The sequence below is a fragment of the Lissotriton vulgaris genome, chromosome 10, assembly GCF_964263255.1.
Source record: "Lissotriton vulgaris chromosome 10, aLisVul1.2, whole genome shotgun sequence".
Lineage (NCBI taxonomy): Eukaryota > Metazoa > Chordata > Amphibia > Caudata > Salamandridae > Lissotriton > Lissotriton vulgaris.
The window spans coordinates 233950134-233970120 of record NC_141698.1 but is presented as its reverse complement, the minus strand read 5'-3'; the positions used below and the strand labels follow the sequence as shown (position 1 = coordinate 233970120).

At 46.9% G+C, this 19987-nt stretch overlaps 1 protein-coding gene across 2 annotated transcripts in view; it reads left to right on the top strand.

Moving 5' to 3' along the window:
- GBX1 (gastrulation brain homeobox 1) overlaps positions 1 to 19987 on the top strand; it is a 177063-nt gene that overhangs the window by 43385 nt on the left and 113691 nt on the right. Inside the window, exon 3 of one of the 2 annotated variants that reach the window (XM_086942412.1) lies at positions 19928 to 19947. The exons of the other annotated variant lie outside the window; for it this stretch is intronic. Within the exon in view, the coding sequence (XP_086798538.1) occupies positions 19928 to 19947 (20 nt within the window). The remainder of the gene's footprint in view (positions 1 to 19927; positions 19948 to 19987) is intronic. 2 annotated transcript variants of the gene reach the window in all.

The following is a 19987-nucleotide window of genomic DNA, read 5'->3' as shown; positions in this document are numbered from 1 at the left end:
CACCCACCTCCGCCTTACACAGAACCACCTCTCCTTCAGAAAAAAACTAAAAACCTGGATATTCGATAAGTAACGTACCCCCCCCTCCCTCAAGCGCCTTGAGACCCTCTGGGTGAGTAGTGCGCTATACAAATTTTTTAACTTGAACTTGCCATAGTCCTGCTTACCTCTTCTGGAGTGAGTGCCTGATCCCCAAGAGGTTCCTTCCCACCCCAGGTCCTGGACTGGAATCCAGTGAGCTCCTCCTGTGAAATTCTGAAGTTTTGAAATCTGTGTGTTGTACTTTTGCAAAGGTAACTCTTTCAGCAGGATTAACCTGGCCCCTGTATCCAGCCAGCCCTCCATCACGATTGACCTGAACTTGTGACTTTGTCCTAGTCTAGTATGGCTAGATACCCACAGTTAGCGCTTTCTCATTTGTGGCACTATTTTTACTTCACCCTTTAAAATGTAATATCTTTGCTTCACCTGGTTGGATTTTTGTTGTTTTGGGCTCATTCTACGTATAGAAATGTACTCTTTACTCTATTTTTCAATATTGGTTTGGCATTTTTATTGGATAGTGTTTTCACTTTATTACTGTCCCTGTGCTGCATAAATGCTTAACACAGCCCCTCTAAGATAAATCTGACTACTTTGGTGCCAAGCTACCATAGAGTTAAGCACAGGTTAATTTAGTGACTTTGGTGGTTCACCCTGACAAGAATTGTGGTTGTACCTTGAGAAAAATTAACCCCCGCCCTTACCCGCCCCCAACCAATAACCCAGTTTCTTATATTGGTGTTCAGTGGTGGGATTCAGTGCTTGTGTTTGTGCAATACCACTCAGTGATGTTGTGTTACTCTAAAATCCAATATAAATACATTGATGCAGGCTGACCTTATTTTTTTCCTCTCTTTGATTGGTTTATTTTGCTTTTTCAAAATTCACTTCCATTCTACCTGACTTTGTGCATCGGTGACTCTACCTGCTGCAAGCATGGAGTTTGAGCTGTACAACCTCAAGAGCATAACTGTGGCTGAGCATGAAGGCTTCTGTAGAGAGATAGGGCTTCCAGCAAACAAGAACTCCAAGAAGCAGCAAGGTATTGCTGATCCAATTTTCCTGAGCCCTGCCATTTGGTGGATGGTAGGGAAAAGTCATGAGACAGTATATTCTGTTGTTAAACGTTAGGAAGTTTCTAGACAAGGCATGCCCTTTGGTAGTTCCCTAGTTGCTATTTACAGTTATGCAGATAATAGCCAGAAGCAGAGTCTTCACACTTCATTGTGCCCATATTTTTGATAATCGTGCTTGGAGCCAACACATCACTACTTGTGAGAGCCAGCACCTAGCACAAATGTTGTGCCTGCACTATGATCAGGAAATGACATTTAAAGGGAACCACCTAAAATGAGTTCCAGGACCTTGGAGTAAAACACCCCCAAAACACCCTACTTTGTTCCAGGTTTAAGCTGCTCATTGACCAAGGAATATAGGGCTCTGCAGAGTACTCAGAAAGTTACTATGAGGTCAGAGCTGGTGACCTACATGACAGCTGGTCTCCCAGAGATGAGAAGACCTCACACAAAGTCTGCACTACTTGCTTGAGAAGCCTAGGGTCTACGTAGCACCTAAAAGCTGGCCTGTCTGTTCAGAAATGGAAAAATGCACCTGCCAGATGGGAGACTGTCCAGCATGAGAAATCCAACCTTGTTCCAGGTGGGTTTAGCACCCAGAAGAAGCCAACTGCTATTGGAAGTGCAACCATCACCAACCAAGACATGTGAATTTATCTGGTTTCCAGTGGAGATCAAGAGACAAACCCGCCATGTGTGAAACTGGGAACCTACTCTTTCGATTTGAAGGCCAAAATTAGTGCTACCACTGTTCATCGTGGTTGCGGCCCAATAACCCATGTCTGCCCTGTGGACTCCCCAAATGGTGTCTGATACACTATAACTAGAAAATTGTGACCAGCCACTTCTGAGATATAGTCTTCTATCAGTTTTGATACCCACTTGTTCCAAGCGCGAGGTACTCTTCATTCCTCATGGACCCTTGGTAGCCGGCACTGATGACGGATCACTTTAGACTCTTCATTGTTCCTTTAAATTGTGTCTTTTCACCTGTTGATTCTAGAGGCAACGTCGCAGTCTGATGCTGGTAACATTGTATGAGGTAAGTTAACACCAAAGAGTTGATCACAAGTTGATCTTTAATCCTGTTCCAGCCAAATTCTCCTTTTTTTTACCTTAATTGTATTTCAATTCATTATCAAGTGCTATAAAACCTGGGTATAATTCCACCTGCCCAGTGCTAAGAAAGGTGTGGTGACTTTGCATCCCACTAGTTACTCCCCATCACTTGACCATTGACTTGTAATTGCATGATAATATTAGTGCTCATGCGATTGCATCTCCAACAAGACGCTCGAGAGAGTAGCTCAGTGTCGCCAAGCCTTTTCGCAGGCCAATGCCACCTAAGTAAGATTTGAAAGTAGCCTGATTTCAGACTGGCCTCTCTCAGGCATTTATTAGGGATTAACATCAGCTCTATTTAGTAATCAACTCTTCTCTTCCCCTGATTCCTCGTCCCTTCCGCTGCTGTTCCCTCCTGAATTCAGGTTCAAGCGCTGGGATGCTCAAGGGTTACTACGCGCTCTACAAAAACCTTAAATAAATAAATAAATAAATATTTACATTATAAACCCATTCACTACTTTACATTATAAACATTATAAATATTGAGAAACCCAATCTTTCAAATGCTCTGATTTTGAGACTGGGAAAACATGGTTCATAATCCTCTCTTAGAACACCTGTAACACCCCTTAATATATGCCCCAAGTGTGTAAATATTAAAGAATTGAGCATTCTGGGCGATAAATAGGATGTGGATAAACAGGATAAACAGATGTTTATTTTATATCTCATATAGAGTGATCTGATACCCACCACCTTCAAGTTCTGGAGCCTCGTGGGTAAATCCTGACTCCTTTCAAACGAAGTTCACAGTGCCGGTCATTACCTCTTATGTTGTAGCAATTGCTGTTAGAAATGAGGGTCTCTAGTTGGCAGTGGCATATGCCCTTTCCAAGTAGGGACCCCTATTTTAGTCAGGGTAAGGGGATAACACAGCTAAAATAACCTCTGCTCACCCACTTGGTAGCTTGACACAAGCTTAACACAGGCTTAACTCAGAGGCAATGTGTAAATCATTTGTTCAAACACCCACAGTAACACAGTGAAAACACTACACACTGACAAAACACCAGTTTAGAAAAGTACCCAATATTTATCTGAATAATACAAGACAAAAACAACAAAAATCCAACATACACAAGTAAAGATATCACTTTTAAAAGTCACAAATTAGTACAGTCTATAAGAAACCATGCATGCATCACTTTTATCACAAAGTACTTGGGTTGCGTCAAAATCAAGGTTAAAAACAGGCACAGGGGAGGTCAGGCTCCAGAAAGCAAAGCAATGCTTCCATTTCTTACACGCAGTGAAGCTGATCCATCGGTTCCTTACATGCAGGAAAGGTGATTCTTCTGTTCCTTGCTCCCAGAGGAGTTGATATGTTTGGTTCCTTACTTCCCTGCAGGGGAAGTGATGCGTCGGTTCCTTACTGTGTGAGGAGGTGATGCGTTGGTATCTTGCTGAGTGGGGACTTGATGCATCAGTTTGTTACTGTGAGGGGAGGCGAAGAATCATTTCTTGGGACATGTGACCTCGGTTCCTTACTGAAGCCCAGCATTGATGCAGACTTGCTGCAAAGGCGCAATGAGTGAAAAATCCAGATGCGCTGGGGTCGGTGCAGCTGCGAAACAGACACTGGGTCCATTCTCCCAGCCACAAACGGGTGATGCATCGAGTCTTCAGCTGCATCGCAGGGCTTGCGTTTGAGTCGGAAAGGGTGTCTCGGATGTCAGAGACATGGTGCTCAGGACTCTGGCGACAGCGATCATCAGGCCGCGTGGCAAGCACTGCAATGATTCTTAGGCCGCTCCGCAGAGATGCATTGTTTTTTCAATTGCACGGCAGGCTTGCAGTGGGAAAAAAGGCACTGAAGACCAGTGTGTGGATTTTTTTCTTTTTTTGCAGCAGAAGCCACCTCCAAGGACCCAGAACTGGAACTGGCACCATTTGACAGGTCAGAACTGCCAGCAGAGGAGTTCAGGGGCTGCAGGTGAAGCCTTTGATGGCCCTGAGACTTCCGACACGTGGCAAGCACACACAAGCCCTCGGACAGCTTGGAAAGCAGGAGTCCAGAAAGCAAACTCCAATTCTCTCACTACTCACATACAGAAGCAGCAACTGCAGGCCAGCCCAACAAAGCAACTCAGCAAAGGGGCACTACTCCTTCTGACAGCTCTTTTTCTTGGCAGAGTCCTCAGTGCAGAAATGTTTGGAAAAGTTTGGGTTACAGGTCAAATACTTATAGCCCTTTTGGTCTTTGAAGAAGGCATACTACAAAGGATAGTTTGTATAGTGCACAGCTCCTGCCTTGGCTCCAGACACACTACGAGGGTGGGGGGTTGGAGACTGCATTGTGAGAGAACAAAGCCCCATTGAGGTGTCTGTGAAAACTCCTCCTACCACTCTAGCTAAGGAAGGCCCGTCAGCCTGGTGATAGGCCATCAGGATATGCAGGGCACACTTCAGCTCCCTTTGTGTGACTGTCTAAAGTGAATGCACAAACCACCCAACTGTCAGTCTGAACCAGACGTTGATTTAACAGGCAGGCAGAGGGACAGGATGGCAAAGCAAGAAAATGCCCACTTTCTAAAAGTTTATATAGTACACAAATGGCAGTAGCTGTAATTAAAAGAACACTTTATATTCTCGGTCAAGTAAATTCATTTTCTTGACCTGTGTATTTGTTCACAACTTATTTTGTGATCTTCTATGCTATTTTTTTACACTTAACCATATCCATTTAATCACATTCAGAAATCAAAAAGGCAAATTTTTACACTATACAACACTGTACAAAGCTCTGACATTACTTATACCATAGTGACAAATATTGACACATACTCATATGACCAATCTGATAATGAACCTAATGCAGAGTTTGTAGTTGCTATGATTATTTATGCAGAAGAATCAAGGCTTTCCCCGAGAGTTTGCAAAGGTAGAGCAAACTGCTTGTGAGTACTATGTGGACCCCAAATCGATGCAAAGCAACCTGCGGTTGGCGCATGTGGAGTTGAAGCTCTGATCCAGTCCATACACAGCCATGGAAGAAGTTGAAGGCCCAGAAGAAGAGATACTATGCCATGCTGTATTACTACAGAGCTATAATCCATACGAAGCAAACGCTAAAGGCAGAGACAACCAGGTACGGAAGCAGAAATATACTTACTAGCACAAGCAGTTAAAGCGCCACATGACCTCGAAGTGGACATGACGACCCTGGCTCAGGTGTTCGGCCAATGCCTGCAGCAGTTTCAGTTGGCATCCCATGTGACAAGCGCTGCCTGAACACTATACACTCTCAATGGCAGTGGAAGGACGTGCAACGTTTACCACGACTACATTCCGGAAGAAACCACGTCCATTTGACACCACAAAGAAACAGAAGATCGTTGCTAGATGGGCTGCATAGATTGAAACGTTTGATTTCATAGATGCACTAGAAGAAGAAGACAGTAAGAAAACCGTTAAATACTTGAAATCCCTTGCTGGTGATAGAGGGGAAGAAGTGATAAAGAAAGTCTCACAAACTGATGCAATGTCGTACTGAAAGATAAAAGAAGCATTGGAAGCCAAATTCAACCCTATGCCGAATCCCAACTCCAAAAGATACATCCTCAACCAAGCACAATAGACTGGTGAAATGATGGAAGAGTTTGTGAGAGACTTGATGCACTTATCAAACACAGTAAATTCTCTGTCTTTAATGATGAAAAAGCCTTGCGCCTTAGGATCATTGATGGTTGTGTTTCAGGTTCATTCAGGAGACGCACGTTGAGAGAGACTTTCAGTTTAGAGGAAATGCTAATGGCTACAAAAATGAGCATATCGAAAAGCTGCTCATATGGAAGCAGAAACAGCATTTGATGAATCATCATGACAAACAAGCATAAGCACAAAGTAGTTGCACGCAGGTCGACATCTCCAAAGAAAAAGAAGTGATTTTTCTGATGTGGATTTGCATTTCCCCTTGAAGGTAAATGTACAGCTACAGGATGTAACTGATGTAGAAAAGAAAACCACTTACTAACGTCTGCAAATTGAAATAGAAGCCTAACATGTCACAGCAGAAGAGAAAATGAACACGTGAAGGTTCCAGAAGCATTCTCACCATGCCCACAAGGCCAAAAGTCAATATCAGTTATGACAAGTGGAAACCCAGCACAGTCAATCATCGTCTAGTTCATCATCTAAAGACTCTTCAACATGGTTATCAAGTGCTAGCAGAGAAGACAGCTGTGTGTTAATGATATCAACTAAGAAATGACATGCACATGTAGGATTGGCTACTTGCATAGAATATCAAAACTCAAAGAAAAAACAACCAAATGAAGCAATCAAACTCATTTAGAAGCTGCCGTAAAATTACATTCAAGGTTGCCCAGTAACCTTCATTATAGACAGTGGTGATTCGATTAACAGCATGCCAGTAGAAAAGTGCCACACCTTACTCTGTCAAACATGAAGGTATACACGTGGGCTGTTTCCACACCATTATAAGGTCATCGGTCATTTGCAACAACCATGCAACATAAGGCAACGTCAGTACAAGCACTGATTCATGTCCTTCAAGGAACTATTTCTAGTACATGCCTACTTAGATTTGTCACTGCCGCCAATTTGGGACTGCTATCTGTCAATCACAACCTCGGTGCTCAGTCTAAAATTGTAAGTCAGTTCCCGACATTATTTCATGACCTAGGAAAACTCGCAAGGAAATCAAAGTGCAACTCCACATTAATGAGGAAATTTGCCCTTTTGCTCAACGGCACCTCAAAATCGCTTTCCATCTGCAAGCAGCCACTGAGAAAGAACTAGAAGCACTTTGAAGCATGACATCATTGAAAGGCTACAGGTCCTACACCTTGGGTTTCGCCCATAGTTGTGGTGCCAAAAGGGACGGTGAAGGTGCAGTGCACATTTGTGTTAATATGCCCCAGGCAAACAAAGCAGTTGAGAGAGAAAGACATTCTGGTTCCTACATCACGGACATGATAATGTAGCTGAACTGAGACAAGATCTTCGCCAGCCTTGCCTCAAACAGAGGATACCATCAAGAGATGGAATCAGGTCTTTAGGTACATTACTAGTTTTTTGACTCATGATGGTTTGTTCAGATATAAAAGACTGAGTTTTGGATCATATTCAGGATGCCATTTACCAAATAATTTAACTTATTACACATGCTTTCAATTATAGTGATGGCATACCAGTGTTTGGAGCGAAACAAAAGGAGCATGACAAGGCTCTTACACAAGTGTGCCAATTGCTTATTGTTGCAGGTCTGACTCTGAATGCAGCAAAGTGTGACATGTGGATCAACATGGAGATTTTATCCGGGGGTATGAAGAAGCTATTCCTCTGGACTTTTGAGCGACATTGCCCCCCACCACTTTGGGCCCACCTCCAATGGTCACTCCGGTCGAGCTCGCCATCTTGCGACTTGGTCCTCACTGCCAGTCCCACTGACCCCCTCACAAACTATTATGGGTGTTCTTCTCTCCTCCACATGGATACTCACATTGTTTTAAAATGTGTTATTGATACCTCTGCTCCTCCCATTCTCTCATGTAATGTCCCCCCCGATTATTTAAATGTCTTAATGTTCTAATACTATGGTTCGTATTGTACTGCACTACTTCTTTCATTTACTCTCTCTGTTAATTTTGTCTCTTACCATTACCCTTGCTTGCACACCGACTCCTCCGGGTTTTTGCCAGCTCTGTTCACTGTTCCCTGTTGAGCCTGCTTATACCTGCCTGCGCTTTCTATGGCAGCTAAATCTCTCCCCACAGTGTCCACATCCTCCCTTTCCCTCCGCAGTCTATTTTACCAATGTATCCACCTTTTTCTTTCTCTGCCCATGCTCTTTTACTGCTGGCTCCTTCATTTTAGACCTTGTCAGTGAACAGTTTTTGATCTATTTCCCCTCTTCCTTCAAGGTTAGCTGCTCTAGGGATATAGGCGCCTTATGACCTCCTTTAATTGTACCTCTTGCCAAAGCGCTCCCTCTCCCCTTGTTGGGGAGGGATTCAGCATTCTTGCCCCGGTGTCTCAGATTCCCCTCTGAGAGAGTCCACAGTGCTTGGAATCACATAAAATTGGAAAAGGCCTTAATTGGCCTCCTTTAAATGTACCCCTTGCCAAAGTAATCCGCCCCTTGTTGGGGAGGAATCCTGTATTTCTGCCCTGGAGTCTCAGGTAGCCCTCTGAGAGAGTCCACAGTGTTTAGGGAATCTCACATAATTGGAGGTTTAGGAATGTTCCCATTATCGCTGGGAACCCATTCACCTTGCATCGTGATAGGCCCCCTCCCTGTAATTCTTGACAAACCATCTAGGCTGTTATCTTTACCCTTTGTTGTACTTCGGTCGACCGAGCAACCTCTGGCTGATGGAGCTACCCTATGTACCTTTTGAGGAGCTTGGCTCGGGTCCCCCTCCTAGACCGTCTCATACCCATCCATTCTTTTGACTCTGTTTCTTCTCTAGTCACCCTTGCATTTCCCAACCCCTCCCTCTCCTCTTTCCTCCCTCACTCCTCACTTCCCTTAATTTCTCTCTCCCCTGCCTCCATTTCCTCTCCCCACACCTAACCTGTGCCTTTAAATAACTCCTATTTCTCCTTCATTTTTGTTCCTGAAACTGTTGTAACTTTGTAACTACGTTCTTAAAGCAACTGTACCTCGTTATGTATAGCGCTCTGATACCTCCGGGTCTGCCAGCTCTATATAAAACTTTTCTCTCCGCTCTACTCTTCTCCACTTTCCTGCTACTGACCTTTGCCCTCACCTGTCCTGGCCCTTAGTCCCCACCCTGTTTATATTTGAATTTTCCCTCGTCAATTGAGATCCAACTATTTTGTCTGATGCCTGATGGAGCTACCTGGTTTAGCTATAGGAGAGACAGGCGGGGATTCCCTCCTTGGACATCACCTACCCAGTTGGTCTTTAGACAGACTTCCTTTCGTCTCTCCTGTCATCTCTTCCCGCCTCCTCCCTCTATTTATGTCTCTCCTTTTCTCCTCTCTCAATGTATTGAGACTCAACTATTTTGTCTGATGCCCGATGGAGCTACCTGGTTTAGCTAGAGGGGAGATGGGCCGTGGATTCCCTCCTTGGTCGTCACCTACCCAGTCGGTCTTTAGACAGACTTCCTTTCGTCTCTCCTTGTTGTTTCTTCCCTTATCCTCCCTTTCTCACCTCCCCTGCCCCCCCAACTAATTTTCTCTCTCCTTTCTCTCCTCTTCTAATTGTATTGCTTATTTTTTTGATGTATTGTGTAATTGTTGATCTTTATCTATTACATTGTTGATTCTCATGTAAAGCGCTCTGATACCTTCGGGTCTAGCCAGCGCTATATAAAACACTTTAAATAAATAAAAAATAAAGTTATTGCTCCAGGTACACTCGTTACTTTGCTACAGTGAGTGCCCCACTGAGAGACTTAACAAAACTAAACGCCCCATTTCCCTGGTCTTCTGAATGTGATCAAAGTTTCAAAGAAATAAAACATGCTATTAGAAATGTGACTGGAATGGCCTTTTTTGACCAAGTTACATACTGAGATCATAGTCTATGCGAGCCTGGGGACAGTTCTGACACAACACAATAGCCATCCAAATTGCCAGAGACACAAATTGTAGCTTGTGGGCGTAGAAGCCTGTCTGAAACAGAACGTACCTATTCTCAACCAGAAAAAGAGAGTCTGGCCGTAGTGTAGGCCTGCAAACATTTACACATGTTTCTATATGGGAAACGATTCACAATTATTGCAAGCCATCAAGCATTACTCACTATCTTTGGAAATGTAAAAACTAAGATGCCTCCTCACATTGAGAAGTGGGGATTGCGCCTTCAAGAGGACGAATATGTGATTGTACAGAAGCCAAGAAAAGATCAGAGCCCCACAGATTACTTTTCATGAGTACCGCTACATCGCTCCAGCTCAACATCTAACCTGGCTGAAGAATATATCAATTTCATTGTGAAGAAAGCATGCCAACAGCTCTATCCATTGAAGAGATCATTGCTGCTACCAATGAAGATAAGGATATGCTCATCCTCAAAGACTTCATCGAGACATGATCTTGGAAGAAAAGAAGTCGACCTTTTGCTGATGATGTTGAATTTCAAAGATTCCAAAATTTACAGGATGAGTTATCCGTTACTCAAGAGGATATCATACTGAGAGGCTTGAGAATCGTCATACCTGAGAGCCTGAGACATCAAGTGTTAGAGCTAGCCTAAGAATGACATTATTGCATTGTAGCCACCAAGGTAGCTCCAATAGACTGAAGGTGCCACAGGATTTGCTGAATATGTCTGACCGACCTTCCTGCGCATGCCTGGGAGAGGGTTGCAGTTGATTTCTTTGGGCCGCTAGGAAACGGACATCATATCTTGGTAGTCATTGATGAATACTCGCGGTTTCGTTTGGTGGAAAACTTATCGATCACAACCCATGACAAAGTTATTGAGCGGCTTAAAGACATTTTGGCAGTGCCAGGCATTCCCGCTATTCTCAAATCTGACAATGGCCTGCCTTTCAATAGCACAGAATTCAAGGAGTGTCTCATTCGACTCAATGCCAAGCATCAAAAGAGCACACCTCACTGGCCCAATGCCAATGGTGTTGTTGAATGCCTTATAGGCACCCTCAAGGACATGATTCAGCTAGCATCAATTGAAGGTCTGAATCAAGCCCTGTGTCCTGCCCTTCATGCCTATCAATCAACTCCTCGCTCACCCACTGATCGGAGTCCTGCTGCCTTGCTTTTTGGGGGAGCCATCAGAACCAAAGTATTGAAATGGACATCAGACTGATCGCTGAGTGCTGATAAGGTTTGTGTCACATACACTCCTCAGAAGTGCAAGATAAAAACATATGCAGATCGATGCTGACGTGCCAAGGAAACAGTCTTCGTTAGAGGGGACTAGGTGCTAGTCAAACATGAACAAAAGTGGAAAACAGACACTCCGTTTGCTGTTGACCCTTTGAGAGTTGTAACATTCAAAGTACATATGATGACCATGTCGTGTTTTGGAAAGTTCATCATCAGGGACACATCCTATTTTAAACATCTACCTCAACACTCATCAGCTCCTGAGACCATGTGCGAGATGGCTTCACCTAAATGTCGTAATCACACATCTGAACCTATGCCATCAGTGCAGAATCAAGCTGCAACTCAACTACCTAAAACCAGCCAATCTGACAGACCAGTTTGAGTGCCTCAAAGACTCATGACATATATAGTTCATGTTGTTTGTACTTTTTATTTAACAAAGGAGGAGATGTAGTGTCATCAACACTATGTGCTCTAGGACCCTCGTGGTTCTGGGTGGACCTAAGGGGAATTTCATAATCTGTTGGGAGTGGTAAGGTGTGGCTATTAACCTCTTGCCTGCTTATGATAGAACCACGCCGTCATGAGCAACGGGAGGCGTGTGCTCATGACGGCGTGGTTCCGTCATGCTGCAGCTGCTCCGCCCACGCAGCATTAATTCCCCTCCTGTGGTGGCGAATTTATGAGCGGGCGGGGCCGTGACGGAACCATGCCGTCATGAGCACACGCCGTCCTTGGCTCAAGATGGCATGGTTCCGTCACGGGCATAGCTGCTCCATGCTCACCCCGCCCCTCCAGCGCCACAGCGGAATTCGCGCTGCAGCCAAGGGGTTAAAGTTTATGACATGATGCATGCAGAGCGTAGTCATATGTTGAAGAATAAAGATGTTTGTTGCAGAGCTCTGTGTGTGGAATTTTCATTTTCATGCTCCTTGGCTGGGGAGGGTGCTACAGTACCTTGCATGGGGATGGTCGATCAGGTTCTTTAATTTTGACCCGACAGACCATTGTCTTGTTACTGTATGCTCCTGTCTTTTGGAAATGTCCATGTCATTGCAATCTAGAAGAATCCTTCGAGCTGGCCAGGGACCTCATATTTTGCAATTAGTCTGTTCTGAGTTACTAGCAGGGTGGTGAGGTCTAGTAAGCCGTCACAAAAGCCCAGTTTCTTCTGGCATGTGCTTAGTGCCAGAATATTGTCTGTTCTTTTGCAGGTTCCTGCAAGATGTCTTACAATAAGAAAATCCAGTGGTATTGATATAGATTTCATATAGAAAAGGGCCATGTTGCTTTGCTTCCATGACAATCCGCCTCACATGTTAATGCCTGAGAAAGCAAGCTATCACCTCACTGCGACCTTTATTTTCTACCATAAAGTACATAAAAAAGTAGTGTATAGAATGCCTGAATTAATCTCAGGCACTGGTAATTACTTTGGACGCATCTCAATCCATCATTATTTTGCACACTATGACACCTCAGTTTGGACCCAGCCATGTGCAAATCAGTCTTGACCCTGCTCCAATCAGAACAGTCCAGCCCGAACTGCCAGGCCAGGTCCTCCCTTAACTGAGACACAAGCAACCCAGGCCTGGTTTTGCCCTAGTTAGGGCTCATCAGTCAGATGTAGCTTGGTTCCAGTGATACAGTGTGAATGGGACCCACCTCTTGGCATACCCGCTTCTCATCGGGCATCCAGACCTTATTCTGTGCATGCTTTGTAATTCTAACAGTGGGTCGAATCTTAGTTGGACAAGTTTTGGAATGAAGCAGAGCAAAAAGGCGTTCATGTCATTGCCTTCCAAATTTTCCAAAATTATGAAGAAATGGAGGGTATTGGTGGTTTCTGTCCTCTAGGTCACTGAACCTTGTTGCATACACCAATAGTTTTGTTCCTAGTCCGTTGATACTGCTATTTTTGTGTTCACCCTGTGAAAGCTTGTCTTGTATTCCTTGCAAGTGGTAATTGAAAGAAATGTTCTTATTGAAAGAAGCTCTGCAGACAATTTAATGATATTATTTCCTACAATTGACAATGATGTTCTGAAGGTGTCTGTTCCTCCAAATGTTCTCAGTCATTGTGCAATGCTCTTTAGCAGGCTTTTGGGTTTTTCCTCTAACAGCCTCAGTGACTAGTAACTATCTTACAGATTTCGACATCAGGTTAGTTTAGTTCGCAGCCATAAATTAATTGTATTGTGACTTCAATGTCTCATTCTGTGTGTCTTCCGTTTAGATTTCATCTAACACAGCACTTGTGGACCAACCCGTTGGTTAATTGAGAGTGATTCACCTTTGAAACCCTGTGGTCTGAAAGGGATTTAATCAGTCTTTCCCTGGAGTGACAAAGGGTCAGCCAGTTTGCAAAAAAGTATGTGATCAAGTATTTTGCGTCATTTGCAGTTATTAGTAACTGGGAGGCCTCTGTTCTGTGCTTATCTCTGTGGTTTTTTTTATGGGTCAAGGTAATGGTGGTTGGACGTGGGAATGCTTTGGACATTAAGCATTGGTTATTGACTTTGAAAGGAGCCTTTCACTCCCTAAAACAGCTCTTGCATCTCCTCTCAGACCGTTCAGCTTACAAGTCCATTCAAGGTGACCCCCATTGACATTCCTCTATGCCTATGTGCAGTAGTGGCGGTTCTCCTGTTGTCCCCAAACTCGCTCTTGGACCAGCTCAGGCTGTCTCCCACCTATTCTAGCAGTGAACCTTAAATTCTAGCACTGTGTCATGCGTATGAGGGCTCTTGATATAGTGTTACAGTACTGCTCCATCATGCTACTTCCTCCTCTGTCAATGAGACTTAGCTCTCTCTGCCCTTGTTGTGCATTGTTTGAATGCAAACACAAGTAGATGATGGACGGAGAGCTGAAACTTTTAAGACACTCACCCCACTCACAAATCTAGGTTGAATCCATCATCGTTCTTTAGCTCACTTTGCCCCTTCAATTGACGAGATCTGTTCAAGGTTCGATGTCCGCTACTGTGGCTCTGTCTACAGCAGCGGACATCGAGCCTTGAACAGATCTCGTCAATTGAATTGGCTTTCGGACTGACCTTCCAGGCATCCGACTGAGATTGAATGAGTCCTATTATATAGCTACCCTTTCTACTATGACCAGTGAGGATGAGGGTTATTAACCAGGAGTTGGTTGGCCGCCTGTTCACCCCCATGCTGTCCTGATGAAGACTCGCGAGTCGAAACGTCGACGAACACATCCCCCTGTACCTGGACCCACCGAACCCCTAATAAATACGTGCCCCAGATGACTACAATCTGTGATTGTACAAACACTTGTAAATAGACCATGTAAAATAGACCATTGTGCCAGGACACCCTGATTGATACACTTGATCAATCTCACCTTGAATCCTTTTACCTTTTCTTCTAATCACACATTGGGAATACTTCCCCACCCACTCACACCTTCGAGCACCCCTTCTCTGCACGTTCCCCTTGGAACAACCAGATATTATCATTGATAAATGCAAATAATTTTGGAATGAAAATAAATTCATGCTGCTGACTTACCAAACTGAAGTCTCTGCACATCCACTTTCTCATGTTTTTGAAAAATTATGTTTCATTGATACACAGATGTATTTACAAAACAAGGAATGGTATATGATTGGATATGTTAATCTGAAAGGACCACAAACTTTACTTTAGCTCCTAACTAAGTAAACACTGAAATAGTATCATTTGTTTAAATCATTTGTTTGAGGACCATTGTTTTCTATACCGTACGTCACCCAGGTCCACAGACTTTTTTTGGGTCACCCCATACCTGTAATGGCCACGCTACTTGCGAAGCGCCTGATTACGCGAAAATGAAAATCACCTGACGCCCCCACCCTAAGAGGCTAGGACTTCCTGGGCACAAGCCGAAAGAAGGGCCCTGCACCGATAGGACGTTAAGGGGCTGTGAAAATACCCCATGTGGGCCACGGGGGATGCCCTAGTGTCGGAATTTTGGGATGCCACACAGGATGGGTATCCCTCCCTCACACCGCGGCCTGAAGCAGCAGCCAGTCACTTCACACAACCACCTGGGTAGCACACATGGAAAGCACTATACGGCCACACATCCCCGCAATATTACATTTGTAAGGTTATCACAAAGCTAACCCTGAACCCCGACGATAGGTTCATACTTGTTTTATTACTGTAAATATGGTAAAAAAGATTTTCATAGTTACTATTTATTTATGAGTCCATATAACTTGTGTTTCTATTACATACCCACTTATGTCAAAACATTAAGCTGCGGGTCCGTAGGACTGACGTAAAGTGCGATTCTAGTTGACTTGCCTGTAAAGTTGGGCCCTAGGCCCACATGGTGGAAGTAATCATGACACAGGACACCAGTTAGGGGATAGCAGATCTGGCCTCGAGCACGTGCGCTCTGGCTCTTTTATTAACAGCGTCACCTGACCCAGTGACGTCTGTGGTGGGTGGGTGTTTAGTGTAGGGTTACACTGCAAACAACGAGACTGTGTCCTGGCAGGACACTACATTCCTCCCCAACTTTAATGAAAGGAAAAACAAATGTCCAACCTGCAAGAAAACAGAACAATAACATTTGATAGCCCCAACAGATCTTCTTCAGGCGATCGCTGGGAGAACGTTGAGAGTTTCAGGATTACAAAGTCAGTCAGATGAGCTTCACCTCGGCGGTGTACTTCAGATCATCCTTGTTTTGCTGTGTTGACGCTTATATACCATGTTCATCACTTGGAGCATTGGAGCAGGATGGGTGTGACCCTAGAGGGGTCTCTCAGGTGTTCCTAGTCCAGTGGATGACAACGCTTGTTGGTTGTAGGAGACGACTATGTCACGAGGGGTCTTTCTTTGGATTTGCTGATCTTGATGCCTTCACATCTCCGTCCGGCCAAGTAACTTCCGACTTGCCTTCCTTGCCAGACTCCTCTCTCACTGGAGCCTCGAAGACTGGCCTCTCCTGCTTGGACTCTTCTCTCCCTAGAGACGCTGGGAGGACCCTCTTGTCGGACACAACGGGACCGGGTGGGCCGTGCGGGCTTCGCATGAGCCGCGCAAAGGCGTCGCTGCCGAACTGCCAATGGACTCACCGCCAAGTCTCTCATGATGTCCTCGGGGGTGTTGATGTCATCCGCCAGGATGGTCTTGCCGTTAGGACATGGGTTCAGTGTCTTCAACAGACCGTTTCTCGGTGCCAGGTGATTACCTGGGGCCTTCATGCTTCCTGTTGCCTGTCGTGGAGCTGCCGCTGCTGCACCTCTCCCATCCGGATTCCTCTCTCACAGGATATGCGGCCGAGGCCCTTGTCCCCTGGACCGCCACTTGATCGCGTGGGCTGTACGGGTCGCTGCCGAACTTCGGACATGGCCACAGTCGAGTCTTGTGTAGTCCACAAGGGTGGATTGTCTAGTGCTCGGGTATGCTCTGCTTCGGTAAGCTTCAGGTTCACGGGGCACCCATGCAGTTCTTCAGTGGTTGGTCTCCTTGAATGCAGGTTGTAGAGATTACTGGGATCCACACGGATGTTGCGATGCTCCTTGGACAGCACCGATGTTCCTGTGTGCTGTGGTCCTCTCTCCCCCTCTGTGGAGTGATGTTGTGTTACTCCGTTCTTCCTCTTCGTTCTCTTCCTCGACGCGGTCCGGTCTTCTTTCTTGCTTTCTCATGCTAACCAGGATTCTCCATGTAGCGGGCCCTCTACATGTCGTCCCCGTGGTCTTGTCCATGTGGTAGGACACTGTCTTCACTTGGCTTGGTGACTAGACCTGTCGTCGTATCTTCTCTGTTGTTGCTTTTCTTTCCTTGGTGACCATACTGGGTGGTCGGTTTTCATCTTGGGCATGAGTTGTCATGCTGTGCTATTTTCTTTGTGGTCGCTATTCACCGTCACGGTGCTTTGGCGTTGGCGCGCTTTGTCTGCGCGGAGGAGGGTTGCGTCACCGCTCCTGGTGCAACTCTGGTGCATGCTGCCATGCGTGCTGACGATGGCGCTCCGGTTGCTGCAAGACATTGCTGTCTCTGTTGGGGACCTTTGTGTGCTGTCCCGTGGCGTTGGCGTGTCGCTGTGCAGCGTCACTTTGGCGCTCTTGATTCCTGGCACGTTCCGGCGCAGTGCTGCGCAGTCCTGTCGTGCGGGTGTGGAATTCTTGGACGCCTGTCGCGTTCTTGTGCTTTGTGGTGCGGTTCTGTGCTGTCTCCCGTTTGTCCTCATTTGAGCGTGGCAGTGTTGCTGCACACGGTTTGCTCAGTTTCTCATTGCGGGCTTGCGCTGGTGCTGTCTGGTGGGTTCTTGGACGCCTGTTGCGAGTCGTTGGGTACTTACTGCTTTGGCTGTTGTCAGGGACTTGCTGCTTTGGACCGTTGGCAGGAGTGGTTGATGCTGCGGTGAACACCTGTGGCCACAAGGCGTCGCTGCTCTCTCCGTCGTTTGATCTCGGCACTCGTTTTCCCTGGACGTTCTTCCAGTGCTTGGCAGGCGTTTCCCTCCAGACGTTCTGTCAGTGCTTGGATGCTTGGTGAGGCGTTCGTGCCTCTTTCCCACGTCGCGCTGGAAGTGGCATCTGCAGACCCTTTGCTGGTGTGTGTGGGTGTCTTCTGCGTGGTTGCGCACTTACTTGCTGCGTGAGATTGGATGCTTTCCTTGGGGCGTTACTCAGTCTGTTGCCCCTTACTGCTGCTGATGTTGACCCATCGTGGGTTTGTGCAATGCTTGTTTTCTTGCTTGCTTGAATGGCAGGTGCAGGTTTCCCCTCCGGCCACTAGATGGCGGTAGATTCCAAATTAGCAGCAGACTGCCTTGTGGCTCTTGTCTTGCCTGTGTTGTGCACTCTACTGTCGGTCTCTCATTCTCGGTGCACAGGGAGCTGGAGCTGCTGCTGTGAACCGGCCCCAGGGGCTGGACGCCAGGGGCTGGAGCTGCTGCTGGTCACCTGGCCTCATGCCGCCTTCTAGGTGAGTCCCTTCCCAGTTTTATTTGGTTTGCTTTTCGTTTAGGGGTGGGATGGTGTGTGTTCAGGGTTCTTGCCTGGTGCCCCGGCACTTTGTTTGCTGTCTCTGCGGGAGGGGCACAGTTATTTGTACTTTCAGCGGCGCTGGCCGCTTATGGGCGCTTCATTCCTCCGCCAGGGAGCCGAGGAGGTGGGGGCCACCTCTTGCTGCCGGCGCCCGTCCTGCCTTCACTTCTCTCTGCCCTCCCGGCCTGCGGCAGTCCTCGCGCGGGGGGGGGTCTTTGTGCTGAGCGATGTGTGTTGCTCGATTCCGGGCACCGAGAGGCGGTGCTGGCGGCGGTTTCTTTTCCTTTGCGGCGCTGGGGCCGTGCGGGGCGGCACCTGCGGTAGGCTCTGCTTACTCGGGTCACTCTCCCCGGGACAGGGGACGCTTGAGGCAGGCCGCGGGTGAGCTCCGCCGGCTCTGCAGTGCCTGTCCTTCACTGGGGTGCCACCGGCGGGCCGCGGGTGGGCTCCGCTGGCACTGCTGAGTCTTCCCTTGGGGGGGCGCTACCGGCGGGCCGCGGGTGGGCTCCGCTGGCTCTGATCACGTTGCGAGGGTGGTCGGGAGGCGGTTAGCTACTCCGCTCTCTCCCCCTCGTTGATAATGTCATTTGCGGGTACCGGCCGCACTTCCCCCATGGGCACAGTTCATGAGTCACTTCGCCCCTGGGGCTCACCTTCGGCCGGCGGGCCTGATGCTCTGTCGCGGTCGTGGCGGATGGGCTCCGCCCGGCTGGTGCACCTCTCCGGTTGGGGTCTCTGTGTCGCGGCCGTCGCAGGTGGGCACTGGGCGGTCCGCTCTTTTCCTGGTGGCGCTGGATGGTGGCGGCCGACGCGGGTAGGCTCCGGTCGGCTCGTCCTTGACGGCTGGTGCGGTGGGCCTCACGGTCGCTGCGGGGCTCCGATGTGCCCACCGGCTTCTCGGCGCTGCTGCGCCCTGCTACAGGGGGTGCCCTGCAGGCGGGCAGCTCTCTCCCCCTTTTCTCAGGATGTTTCGGCAGTGGCACGCGTGGCTTCACTACCGGCCTCGTCGCCAATGTAAAGTTGGGCCCTAGGCCCACATGGTGGAAGTAATCATGACACAGGACACCAGTTAGGGGATAGCAGATCTGGCCTCGAGCACGTGCGCTCTGGCTCTTTTATTAACAGCGTCACCTGACCCAGTGACGTCTGTGGTGGGTGGGTGTTTAGTGTAGGGTTACACTGCAAACAACGAGACTGTGTCCTGGCAGGACACTACATTGCCCTTGTTCTCACATGATCGCTGTCATCAATAAATTCAGTTTTTGATGTTTGTGAGTTGATAAAAGTAACTGTATAAACAAAAAGCACAATAAATAAGAGTTTAAAAAATGAAAAACTGAATGCATTTGGGTTTACTGCGTGCAATGTTTGTGGTAATATCACGGAAATCAACCATAAAAACTAACCACCCGGCCATAAACGGGACCAAAAACTGCAAAAAAAGAAACGCCTGGTATCAATATGTCAGACCAGCCCATCTGACACTGCCTGATTGCCCTAAAGGCCAGTCCGACGATATTCACAGTACAGTGGTGCGTAGGGTCAGAGTATCAAAAGAATGATGTCTCTTGCATTTCCTGCTTTATGCAGTATGTTATATTACGGTAGATGTGTAGAAAGTTAAATGGTGTCCATTCAATATTTTCTAGTTTTACCTGGTTAGACAGCTGTTCAGACTACTTTGTTTGCCAAGCATCCACCCACCTCATATACCTGGGCCAGCACAAGGTGATTTTGTAGAGACTTAAGCATCCTTGCAATGCACCTCCGTTGAATAGCGCTTCATTGTCTATTTTCCTGATTGATGGCAACCTCTTGTTGTAAATTTTGTGTCATATGCAGGAGGCAGGGTGCCGCCTGAGACCACAGAGGCTTTGAGGCTCCCCCCCCCCCCCCGCAGTCCCAGGGAAAAGAGATGAAAGAGGCAAACTGGAGGTCA